General features: G+C 33.4%; 1 protein-coding gene across 3 annotated transcripts in view; it reads left to right on the plus strand.

Moving 5' to 3' along the window:
• The window catches only part of LOC145660651 (serine/threonine-protein kinase VRK1-like), a 133,657-nt gene that overhangs the window by 42,112 nt on the left and 77,747 nt on the right, over positions 1 to 13,798 (plus strand). For all 3 annotated transcript variants that reach the window (XM_081725960.1, XM_081725961.1, XM_081725959.1), the window contains exons 9-10: positions 726 to 838; positions 13,502 to 13,792. In XM_081725960.1, the coding sequence (XP_081582086.1) occupies positions 726 to 838; positions 13,502 to 13,792 (404 nt within the window). The remainder of the gene's footprint in view (positions 1 to 725; positions 839 to 13,501; positions 13,793 to 13,798) is intronic.

A 13,798-nucleotide genomic window follows, 5' to 3' on the forward strand; every position in this document is an offset into this window, starting at 1 on the left:
TATCGCCTTAATTCTTGACTGCAACTCATTCTGCAATGCACAATTCGTTGCGCTCTGTTCAATGCCTCAAATTTGCATTATTCCTGCGTATTTGCAGTGCTCTTCTTTTAAGTCTATATTTTGCGGTCATTCGGTGTTTGTTATTTTCCTTCTTTGCATATGTATTTAACGGGACGTTAGACTCACTCAACTCAATGATCTACTATTCTTAAATCCGTACAGGCTAAAATCTGTTTCTGTTTCTAGTAATCTGTGAGTTTGCGTAGAGCTTTAGGTCATCTATATATAGCTGCCGGTTGATTTTGCAAGATTTGCTGCATGATTTTACTTTTAAAACTGCAGGTCACTTTGCTAATGATTTACTAAGACTATAGAAAACTATGCAGAATCATAGGGTACTGAGAGAATCGACTTGGAATATGTCTCTGTTTATTTTTCGGAATGCTATGTTATTCTTTTCATTGGAGAGGTAAAGTTTTGTGGACAGTTAGTTCATAACTGCTTTCAAAGTATGCGATGATTGTAGGATGTATTTTATATTTTTTTTAGTAATTCTATTAGATATAAGTGTGGAATTGAATCGAAGGCTTCAATCTCTCACCCATATCTAATACAGGTATTATTTATTTTTTACTAAGGTTAATTTTCTTCGTATATTTGTAAATGTTCACTTGTATTGTGAAACTGTTTTTGTCATTAACCCTTTGTCTTTTTCTGTTTGTTAGAAAGCGGTGAAAAGGCGAATGACGGAAGAGCCAGAAAATATTGAAGAATTGAAGCCGAAGAAGATAATACGCAGTGCACCAAGGAAACCTTGTGTTCAGCAGAACTTTAACAGGTAAAATTAGTCTCCATGTGTGATGGAGGAAGACAAAGTGCACCAGCAGAGGAACATAATTTTAGTATTATAGTACTTTCAGGTCATTCTAATGAATTATTTTTTAAAAAAATCCATTGAATTGTGTAAGTCGGTATGAAAAGCGTAGTCAAGTTACAGTGTATGTTTTATATGTTCTTTTATTGAAGTAGGATCTTCGTTACATATAATAACGAACAAGATAGGTTAAGGTAATTCAAAGCGATCCAGAAGGAAAGAAATTCTTTGAATTTCGTTTTGGAGGTAAATTAAACCCGTATCTGTTGCTTTATGTATTACTTTATTGTATTGGAGCCTTACGAACTTTTCTTGTATTTCGGGCTGTATTTGGTCCGTCAGTTTACCTTTCGATTACGTTCCTCGGCTTTTTTCGAAATTTTCTATTTACTATTGACCGACTCAAACCAACAGTAATTTCGAGCAGAAGAGGATATTATGAACAAAGCAGTACCCAAATTTCTTAGTTGCTGTTTGGTTTTACTTTCTTATCGGAACGAAATCTGGGAGCACTATTATGTGATACATAAAAGTGTTTACATTCTTCCAGTCAAATTTATCGTAAGTTTATTTATGTTGTGTTAAACGTTATTGCGTGGTTCATGATCATTTATAATTTCGTCATTTAAGAAACTGTTGCTTTGAATGGACCGAATTCTCTTCAGCAATAAACATGCTGCTATTCTTAACGTTTGAGTACCAAGCAGTCAAAAATAAATTTCGTATAAAAGGAAGTTTTAAGTCCATTACCATTCTTTAAATCTCATGTGCAAATGTTTCGTCTGGTTTTATCATGTCCAGCAGAAGCGCGACGTAGAAAGAACGAGAGAACGTTACTCCGTAAGTGGTATCGAAAGTTATGCTTAAATTTTCAACATATTGTAGCGCACACAAATATTATTTCTTTTCCTGCTGTCGAAGGTTTATAAGGACCAACTGTGTCTTTTCCCTTTATTTTGGAATACTTCTGGTATTTTTAGAAAAATAATGCTGGATTGTACAATTAGAATCAGAGTATTTACGTTAATAATGTAGTTTCATTTTTTCGTGAAAGTCCTTTCCGAAACAATAAATACGGTCTTCGTTATACAGCTGAGCAACGCTAATTTAACATCAATCGTACCTTAACTTTTAGTTTGGATTTGGATATTTATCTATTTTCCAACTTGGAGGATATGTTTGTCGTGGCCCGCGGAATGCTTTGCTATTATTTATTGATTTTAGCAATATTTTGAAAGACAAGTTGAAAAAAAATTAAAAAAAAATAGAAAGTTTTAAGTTACACATTGAAGGATGTTAAACAAAAACTGAAAATACTAAAAGTGTGTGTATAGTGTTTGGAACAGAAACACCAAAAAATGGCAGATATATATTAGAACAAACTAACAGTAATTTAATTAACTATATATATAACACTACAATGTAACTTCCGACGTCTATAACAATTACAAAAACGAATTATTATATATATATATATATATATATATATATATATATATATATATATATATATATTCGTTTTTGTAATTGTTATAGACGTCGGAAGTTACATTGTAGTGTTCATAATCGAGTTGCATGTAATATAGTTTCGGCAGCTTGTATTGTCTTCTTCAACAGAATAACTAACAACAATGGGTTAGAAAATATTTGGCCAAATAAATAAGAATGTCTCTGTACGTTCATGTAATAAATCTCATAAAATAAATAAATACTAATTCCAACAAAACTTGGCATCATTGGCTGTAATTGTAGCGATTAACAAACTCTTTCGGAAAAAGTTATATGGTCTTCAAGAAACACAGTCATATGGTCTTCAAGATACTGAAATCAGGATGACCAGTAAGCAATTTTGGTCAGTCAATAAATGCTGCTTGCTATGCAAAATATTTGAGTCGATATTAAACTCGAGCTGTTATAAAAATTGAACAAAGAACGTTCCGGAAACATCTTCCTGCTTATATTTATTTTTTAGCAGTTAATTTTGCACTTGCTAAATATCTTTATTCCATATTCTAAATTATTCAGAAGGCCTGATTTTTTTAATGTATCGTTGAATTGGCACCTATATCGGAATTGATGTGAAATAAAATCGGTTTTTCCCTCCTCATATTATATAGAATTCAACCGTCAGAGATGTTCTCAGCGTACTTACTGGGTTGTTCAAACACAGAGGTTGTAGTTTAGCCCATTTGGTTTAAGTAGCTGAGCACCGACTTCAAGAGTGATGGAATATATGATATTCAGGGAGCGGGCTGGATAGCATGGCTAATACATTGACACGGTATAACCGTAGGACGTAAAACTGAAATATTTCATTTCATTTTATTTCATTGACACGGTAAACAGGATATCTGAGTTCGATTCCTGATTCAGTAGTGCATTTCATTTCTATTATATTGCCGTATTGTGAAATGTTTTGGCAGACGGATATGTTATCGTATTTTAATTAACGTGATGATACCACCGAAAAATGAGATATTTGTCCTGACCAAAAAATTAGTCAAGGCGGAAGAAGGAATTAACATTTTTATCCTGAGTGAATAGAAATTGTACAAGAATAGAACACAAGAGGTCATGTATCAGAAGTTATCATGCTAATTATTCGACATTTTGAAAATCATTATTAAAAGAAATTTGATTTTAAAAGAAAAATCGATTGTAGTGAACTTTCGGTCAAAAAGCGTTCAGTGATCTTATATTACAATTTAGATTACAATTATTCATGTACTGTATCATTGACTGTTTGGTACTGTTGGGCGTGAGAGGCATATCTTCCATAGTTTCCTTTCTATCTTTTTTTGCTTGCAATAAAAAGGAAATTTTAGGGCTGCATTGCTTTAGAAACAAATTATTTTCTCGTTTTGAACGCTGCTTTGTACTGCAATATAAATTCCATATTTTTCACCCAAGTCGAGAGAAAGCAATGACTATCAATGACAAATAATGAATTACAGTTGTTATAATTATATTTCGTGGGCTAAGGCTTCGATTGATATGTGTGTATATTCGTGCTGAAATCCTATTATTTCACATAATGCTAATAGAAACAAAAAGGGATAAATATACACTGTAAACTGACTACATTTGTTGCTTGGTACTATTTATGTAATATTATTGCGTCCAAATTCCTTTAATAGCTAATTCTTTTTACAGGCATTATTTTGGTCGAGTAATATAGTTCCGGTTTATACGAGCAATCGAGAAACACAAAAAAATGATCTTTTGGTGGAAAACATGATGCGTTCAATTGTACATTATTTTACTAATCCTTACTACGTTTTCGAGTTTAGTCACAAGCTTTTTTGTCTAACGTATTATTTTAAGTAGGAATATTTTCCCTAACAGAAAAAAAAAGCTGCATTACAATACAATTACTTCATAATTACCATTACAGTTACCAGGTAACCTGTTATTTTATATGTTGGAAAGAAGTAATTAAAATGACATTGATGGTTCAGAGCAGTGTGTGCGCTAATTGCCCTCCCTACCAATTTTGTGTAAGTTAGTACTTAAAAATTAAGTTGTATCTAGAAACAGCTATCAAAGTGAATAGAGCTATGAATTTTGACAAAACGTGATGGAATTGCTGTTACATTGATGTTTATTTATGTAGTAGAGTATGTAAAAGGAGTTCAATTTATATGCAATTCAAAATATGCCATATTTGTTTATTTTGACAATTTAAAAAAACATAAGTAATTTATTTTATTATTTATAATTATCAACCTAAACTAATTCATAATGATCATAAGCTCTTAACAGAATTATAGAAAAACAAATACTATCAAGATAAGACGAAATAATTCAAAATATATTAATATTGAATGTAAGTGATTTGCAGTGATTTGTAAGTAGAAATTGTAGTGGAGTGCAATCTCAGAAGAAAAATACTAGTTTATTTATGTGAGGAACTCTGACTACGAGGGTTCTTAAAATCGGAACACGTCTTCGGCCAATGACTGGCTTAATACTCATCCTATGCACAACTTTAGTCGAGTTATTTTGATGTTGTAAGATTCAACATAGCTGATTTGGAAAAAGTCGAAGTCGAAATAGTTTTACGTTTTTCTTTTCTTTATTTGAAAGGTGTGTGTTTCACTAAGCTTATCTGAGGAACTTACTGAAGGGCACAAAAGTAAATAACCAGTATGTGAAACTGCAAAGTTGAAATATTTGGAGAATATCATACGCACAGGTCTTCAGAAATAGTGTACGAGACATTAAGACACTACCAAGAGGGGACATTGATTCTAACCACAATTTCCTTGTGCGGAAGTGCAAAACTGGTTAAAGTCAATCAAGAAAAATGAGAGGAGCAATCGAAAATGGAATTTAGAACACCTAAAAGTATGAAAAGTATGAAAATGTGAAAAAAAGAGAAGGAAAAATTCTGTGCAATAGACTATAGAATAAGCAGCGTTTAAAAGAAAGAAAAAAAAGTTAAGCAGATTCTGTAGATGCACTCAAAAACGGCATTGGCAAGATCAAAAGAGCACCGAGAATACCATGAGTAACTGAAGAGATACTTAAGAAGGGGAGGAACGCAGAAGGATGAAAACTACGAACATCAAAGAATACAGATGGTGTAAGAAGAATACAAATGAATCGAGAAGAATAACTAACAGAGCCAGAGAGAAGTACATGAAAGCAATATATGAAGATATACTGGAACTTCAGCGCTGTGGCAGATATGATCTGATGTATCATAAAGCTCAGGAATTGGGTGGAAGAACTAACAAAAGTATACGTGCTTACTTTTGGAATGGAATATCAACAAGGTCACGTAGTGACTGACTATCGAAGAATCCTTAGGATCTGGGAAGAATACATAGAGGATCTATATAACCAGAAGAACTGCCCAAGAAATATCGTAATTGAAGTAGAAGTAGTAGAAGGCGACGAAGAATCCAGTATACTGAGAAGTGAAGTAGTACAAGCCATCAAGGATATGAGAAAAAAGAAGGCCACTGGATACAATGAAAAACCGGTGGACTTGCTCAAGGGATTAGGAGACAGTGCAATGAAAGTCTGACTTCACTTATTAACAAGATCTACCTGAGTGGAGAATAGCCGAAGGATTTTTTTAGATATTACAATATCTGCATTGACCAAGAAAAAGTAAGCAAAAAGATGCAGTGATTACAAAACCGTTAGTCGTATTTCCCACACTTAAATTTAAAGATTATTGCATGAATATTGAATAAGCGATTAGAAAGTAAGATTTGAAGATTAACTTGTATTCCGGAAAGAAAAAGACACCAGAAATGTTATTGTATTGATGAGAATTATATCAGAACGAGTTCTCGACGTAAAGGAAGAGGTGTGTTTGTGTTTCATCTACTAGCAGAAAGCTTTCGACTGGGTCAGTTGGACCAAACTTCTGGAAATACAGAAATCGGGATCAACTGGAGGGACCGTCGACTCATTCACAACCTGTACATAGGACGAAGAATGAACTTGCGCCTGAACCAAGGAGAAACTAACAGTGTGGAGATTCAAAGAGGAGTCGGACAAGTATGTAGTGTCACTTCTGTTATTCAACGTTTACAGTGAATACTAAATGAAGGAAGCATGAACAAAACTTGGAAATTTCATAGTTGGGCAATAGACTATCAAGCAGGTGAGGTATGCAGACGACACGGTTATTATAGCTGGAACCGAGGAAGGACTACAGGAGATGATGAACAAAATAGCTGACACTGGGAAATAATATAAAATGGAAAGAAAGAAAAAAAAGTCGAAAGTCACGAGAATATCCCGTGGAAACACATTCTTAAGGATCGCAGTAAAACAAAGAGAGCTTGTAGAGGTTTATCAGTTTAAATATCTGGAAAGTCTTTCGACGAGAGACGCTTACTGCACCCAAGATATCAGGTCAAGAGCTGCCGGAGCCGAAGAGGCGTTCAACAAGAAAAACATCACTTCTAACCAACAGGCCTAATATTGGACTGTATTGTATGGTTCAGAGACTTGGACATTGCGGGAAAAGTTAGTAAAGAAATGTTTGGTGAGCTTCGAAATGTGGTGTTGGAGGAAGATAGAGAAGATAAAATGGACGGAGAGAGTAACAAACGAAAATATATTAGCACGGATAGGAAAGAAGAGGGCGCTTTTAGTTAGCATCCTTCATAGAAAGGCCAATTGGATTGGACACATCTTGCGAAGAAATTGTCTTCTTTACAACGCCACAGAGGAGAGCGAAGAGTAGGAAGAATAAGAACACAACTGATCCATAATTTGAACAGAGGAAAATATTGGGAGCTAAAAGAGGAAGCTGAAGATCATGAAATGTCGAAGAAACATTTCCAAATCTTAATCTAGAGATTGGATGGGGGATCTCGTATTAGTTCCAGGACTGCCAACAGACAAAATACTTAATAAATTATACATACAGGTCAAGTGAGAGAGAGGAGGAATATTGTAGCAAGATGTTCGCATTCATAACACATCTGCTCACTCTACCCATGAAACAGTGGAACGTTGTAACCTAGTAAATTTTGTTTCGTGCTCCATATTCCCTAGATATAGTTCGTAATGACTTTCTCTTTCATTAAGATCAAAATCGTTGAGAAAAAGAATATAATAGCGCAGATTGCAACAGTTACGATATCCGACAAGCTATACGTAGAAAACTTCATTTAGAATTCATACGTAATCGAATTCTTAAAGAGAAAATGTATTATTATTTTAAATAAAATGAAACACTTACACAATACTATCAGCTTCAAGTAAATGTACACGTCACAACGTATTCAGCTTCAAGTAACGTGAGACCATCTTAATTTTGAAAAATTATAAGTTCACTTTCTGTCGTCACGTAGTTAGATTCTTCTGCTTTGCCAAATGCAGTCAATCTTTTCTGCTTTCTTTGTCACTAAGATTTCTTTGCATAGTAAAAAAAAGGTAAACTGCATGTGCAATTGATTTATGTAAACTTACGACGATTTAACACATTAGAAACTTCTGGGTTCTTAATATATTTGAAAATGCACTATCATCGTTCTAATTTAGAAATACTCAAGTGTGAAAATATTTCGTTCCAATATCTTTTAGTCGACAAATTTTTGATACATTTATGTACTGCAAGGATGCTTCACATGAAGTTCATTTAAGATTTTAATTATTATTCTTCACGTAGTATTTTCCGTTGCACTCGTTTCATCTGCTGTTATGAGTATCAAATTGATAATTGTATACATTCATTTTGGGTTCAGAACTGGTACGTTATCAGTGCATCTACTTTTCTTTTCAGTTAAGGCAAGTTGTATGACACAGAAGAGATCTAATCAGTAATATCTTGGCCATAATTGTTGCTATTATACTTTCATTTTCAAGATACTGACTTGTGTAAGGAAGAATGTACTTTTATATCTTTCATTTTAAACAAAATTATCATAAAAATAAATTCTTTCTTCCTTTTCTTGAAGTCTGCTGGTAAAGCTGTTAAGTGTCGTAAAATATGCATGCTTCATGTAGTTTCAATTTAATTGCCTCAATATGTTTTTCTTGTGTACGTAATATTCCTTCTATATCATTCTTCATTACTACCATTAACGGCGTGAAAGCCAAGTTCAGTATTACTTGAGAGTGCTCCCTCAAGATGTCTGTACCTGAGCATAGTAATGCTCAATATGAACTCAAATATGGCTCTTTCATGAGCAGCATAACAAACTCAGCTACTAATTAAAATAGTTTCCTTTCAGGATGTCTTTAGTAGGTAGAATTGTTATGCTAAGCATTAATTCAGTTAATTGAGATAGTGCTTTTTCAAACTACACATTTTCTTTTGCATAATAGCAATGCACAACACTAATTGAATCAAGTTGTACTGTATAAAGATACATCTTTACTGATCAGGATATCATGAGCTGTGTAATCAGGCTCAATCATATCATGTTAGCAGCGTAGCAGGTTTACTGCTCATTCTGATTGTTTGTTTCAAGAGATGTCTTCACTGAACAGGCAGCCAGGCTCAGCGTTATTTCAGATAATTCGCCTACAAAATATATCTTCAGTGAGCAACGTAGCCAAGCTCATCATTACTTGATAGTTCTTTCTTTAGCACTATCTTCACCTGAACATCGTAGCCCAGCTAAGTATTAACTCAGATAGTACTTTTTCAAGATATATCTTCACCTAAGCAGATATCGAAGCGTAGCACTAATTCTGACAGTTCTCTTTTAAGTGACACATACCTTCATCTGAATAGCGTAGCCAGGCTAAGCATTCGACATAATACTCTTTCGAGATATATATATCTAAAGGTACCAAGATAAGCTCTGGTTCGGATAGTTAAGCACTAGTTTTAAGATAAGCAGCATAACCATACTCAGCATTAAATCAAGTGCTGTTCAAAGACTTGACTTTACCTGAGCATCATAGTAATGCTCAGCATTAACTCAGATAGCACTCTTTCATGGTATGTTTCCACTTGATCGCGAACTCAAATGATTCTCTCGTAAGATATGTCCATCTGAGCAGCGTAGCTAAACTCAGCACTAACTCAGTACTTTTTCAAGATATGTCTTCACCTTATTAGCGTAACCAAGCTCAGAAATAACTCAGATAGCATTCTTTCAAAATATATCTTCCTCTAAACAACGTTATAGTTCTGAGCATTAATTCAAATAGTGCTCTTTCAAGATTTTTCTATACTTGAGCAAGTAGCTAAGCTCAGCATCAATCCACGTAGTGTGCTTTGAAAATACGTCTTCACTTGAGCAGGTAGCGAACCTCAACATTAAATCAGAACTTTCGTAAGGTACGTCTTCACCAGAGCAGGTGCCTAAATTCGGCATTAATTGAGATGCTATTCTTTCAAAATATTCTTTACGTGAGCAATAGCGATGCTTAGCATTAATTCAGATATTTCTCTTTCAAGTTATGCCTTTGCCAGAGCTGTAATCAAGCTCAGCATCAATTCCTGTAATTCTCTTTCAACAAAGAACTAAGCTCAGATTTAGTTCAAATGATTCTTCCTTAAGTCACGTCTTCATCTGAACAGGATTATTAACCTAAGCATTAATTCAAATAATTAGTAATGTTTCAAAATAATCTTCACCTTAGAAACGTAGAAAAATAATTTCTTTTTCTAACAGATGTGAAATTAAGATGATTTGGAACCAAGCTGCTGACACATTTCACAAATGAAGGAGCTTATTTTCACCTACTGGATTTCAGTCAGTTTATTTTGCAAATTTCTCATTGACAGTTACGCAATTCCTAGCAGACTCAGAACCTGTTGCTTGTACAACCCTTAGTGCTGGTTTCGGAAACGAGGCACCTTCTTAGTTGGCTGGTTGTTTATTTTGAAACTAAATTATTTAATAGGCAGCGTAAAATGAAATTATGAAGAATACATGTCTACTTAAGCATTTAAGACTTTCACGGTCTCGTTGTAGGTCTTGCTCTAAATTCAACTTAACTGTATTTTCTTTTAACTTTCATCATTGGAAACAGAATTTCCAGTTCTTCTTTTAAGTCTCAGTGATATCTTCAAGACTAATATCACATTTAAAGGGCGGCATTCAACCAAATGATGATCCAAAACTTGAAACAAACACAAGTGTATAAAGTATATTATATAGTATCTTCTAGAAATATCTGTAACGTTTCACTCGATATGTTCCCAACAATGCTAAAATATGAATGCCATTTTCTTTCAATAAAACCTTACTTCATTCCTCAGTATTTACTGAGATTTTCATAAAATTCTTATCAGTGCTCTCTTCGACTAGTTTATTTATCTAAATCAAAATTAGAATTTTTGTAAGCATGTAGTGGTCACATGTTACCATGAAGAGATAGGCACTAAAAGGCGCAGTGGCAAGTAAACAACTTACGAGAATTTCCAGATAATATCTTGAATTTTGTAAGTTACCTTCGTAATAACTTTAATAGTCCCATTCTAATTTAATTAGACCGATGTTCCTTACTTGGGTTAAACATCAATTAAATCATATATTAAATATTTATTATTCACACTTTTCGTTTGTTTGTTACTAATCATCGACATTACGTTAGCAAAGAGAAGACAGTTCTGTCTTCTCGTAGATGAAAAATTGTGAATACTGTTTCATAAAGGTTCCTGCGTATGAGAACACTCATACAAAACACAATTTTACCTGTAAAAGATGTGGTTTTATCACTAACCACGTTAGCATTGATCTTCATAAATATCTTATATTGAAGACTTTTTTTTTTTGTGTGTGTAAATCTCTTTATTAAGACCAATGTTGACAATGCTGAAGCTGAAAGTGCAATTGAAACGACGAAATTAATGAAAATGTTACTGAATTTCATCTTTCAACAGACAGTACAGTAAAAAGGGGAATAGAATGATGTTGCTAAACATAACAACTCATTATGGAAGGCGCTTCAAGCTGTCTCAATTTTTTTCCTTAATACCTTGTTTTTTATTGTAACATTTATCAAATATGCTGTTCGCTCTGATCATAAAATTTGTTTCATGCTTATCGTACTAAATCTCTTCTGTTTTTAATGAAATTTAGTTAACTCAGTAACTTTTAGTAAACAATTTGTTAAATCTTCACCCTTTTGCTATATATTTTATTTCTTCGAAGGGTGTCTTGATTTCCATACCGTTTTTGATTGAAGATAAAAGGTTCAAATGCATTTGTTTTGCAGACGATACGGCCCATGTTCGGGAACTCACTCGAAAATTAACTTAAAGTTTGAAACCTTCAGAAAAAGTTGTACAGCATGTGAGATGAAAGTAATAGCTAATAAAGCAAAAGCAACTGTAATTAGAAAGAAGATTCCTTTTTCTTTTACGGAAATGGAAGAATGATACGAATAAAGAAGTTGACAAGTTTTCAGTAGTTAGGTATTAGCGATAGCATAAAATTTAAACGAGAGGTAAGGATGTCAATTGTGAAAGAAAGTCAAGAAGACGTACGTACCTTGTGGATTCGTGAACAAAACGTGTAAAAGTTTCAAGTAGTTTTATGGGGCATACTATGTATGATCTGAAATATGAACACGACGAAAACTCTGTGAGAACCTTTTAAAACGTAACTATGAAAATGGATTTGAGACAGTCAGCTAATTGGAATGAACTGTGTAAGAAAAATTGAACAAGATTGAAGATACTTTGAAAAAAGAAGAAGGAGTTGGATACGACTGAGAAGAAATTATATCCTTAGGAAGTGTTATGACCTGTAGATGTTGAATGATGAAGAGGAGGAATATTTCATTTGATAAGCGATATTAAAGAAGATAGTTTTTGTCAGTACAAGGTGGTTTCGGGACACTTCAGTGAATTACAATAATGTCCTCAAATGTTAAAAGCCGGAAGTTTCAAAATGATATAAGAAATAAAATATTAGTTTTAGTACAATTAAATATAATGTTCTACTTTATTGTGTATTAAACAAGTGTATATTAAACAAAGACATAGAAGTAGTTCAGGTTCGTTATATTTTGCGGAATTAAGTGAATGGTTGTGTCGTCCTTAAAAAATCAAGTAGTGATCAGTGATTATTGTATGTCATACTGATTTATTTTTATGCTTACCGGATGTCTATCGGTCACGAAAATCAAGAAAAGTCACGAAATTCAGCTTTTGGATCACGATTTTTTTCTTTCTTTTTTTTTTTTTTAAATCTACAAATATAAGTGGAGACTGAAAAATGTTGTTCTACAAAACTTCAAAATTCACCACCAAAAATGTCTATGGTCGACTTTAGACGCTACCAAATCGCAAGCAAAGCACGCTTCTATCGCATGCATGAAAATTTCAATGAGTATCACGAAAGACAAAACAAAATCAAGATGAAAGCAGAATATCTTGAAGAAGTTGAAGTTGAAGAAGAAGAGAAATACATTGTTTTAACAGACCGAAGAGGAAGTTGAAGCACTCCAGAAGGAGATTGAACCCCCCCTTCCAAAAAAAAAAAAAAAAACTAAAGCAATAGTAGCCAACTTAAAAGAGAGTTTCCATCAGTACAACTGTTTACAATCAGTGTGACATTTTTAAAGGATTGCTAAGGATTTGTCAATTTATGTGTATTTAGAAAGGTAATTTTAAGATTAGTGGATTTCTGAGTGTTTGCTGTTGGTTAGTTACCGAACAAAACAGACTGTATACAGTGAATATACTGAAAGTAATGCCAGAAGACACCAAGTTTTTATCGCTCTAGGAACAGCCTTTGAAAGTAGAGATAAGATAAAGATAAGTGCTAAGGAATATGTACTGTTGTTAGTTAGTTTTATGGTGTGGTAAAGAAAAGTCACGACATTTCATTTTGGAATTTTAGTAGACACCTGTTTACTTTTGTGATATATAAAAATATATAATAGTAAACAACATCATGTATGTAGTGACCATTAGTTTTTGCTCTTGTTTCATTATTAATACGTAACTGCTTTTCCTTCACGTCTTTGTCAAAGAAAATGGGTTCTTGGCGCCTGTAATTCTTAAGATTAAATATAGCTCATTAAACTTAAACTTGAATTCTAAATTTGTAGCGTATGAATAATGTAAGATTGTTTTCAGTATTATTTATTATTGTTTTTTAATGTGCTCGCCCGTATGATGTATATAACTGGTTGTTCTTAATGTTGATAACAACTTAATCGGAAGAATAATCTTTTCGTTGAGAACAGAATGACAAGAAATTCCCCCACGTCTCCTGTTCTTCGATCAAGTCACAATTTTAGTTGGGAAAAATTGTTATCAGTTAACCCAGAGACTCTGTTTAAGAAGAAGAGTTCTAGTAAGAGACAGGGCAGCGATGGACAGAAGCAAAAACAAAAGCAAGAAGTGATTGTGAAACAAGAAACAAGAGACACATCTTTGGACAATCCTACTCCCGCTATGTTAGAAATAATGGAGAAAATTAGAAATAGAGGGAATATACTTATCCCTAATGGTGTTAAGAAAAGTAAGAGTGAGAGGTAAGT

The sequence above is a fragment of the Thermobia domestica genome, chromosome 9 (assembly GCF_964235325.1).
Source record: "Thermobia domestica chromosome 9, izTheDome1.hap1.1, whole genome shotgun sequence".
Classification (NCBI taxonomy): domain Eukaryota; kingdom Metazoa; phylum Arthropoda; class Insecta; order Zygentoma; family Lepismatidae; genus Thermobia; species Thermobia domestica.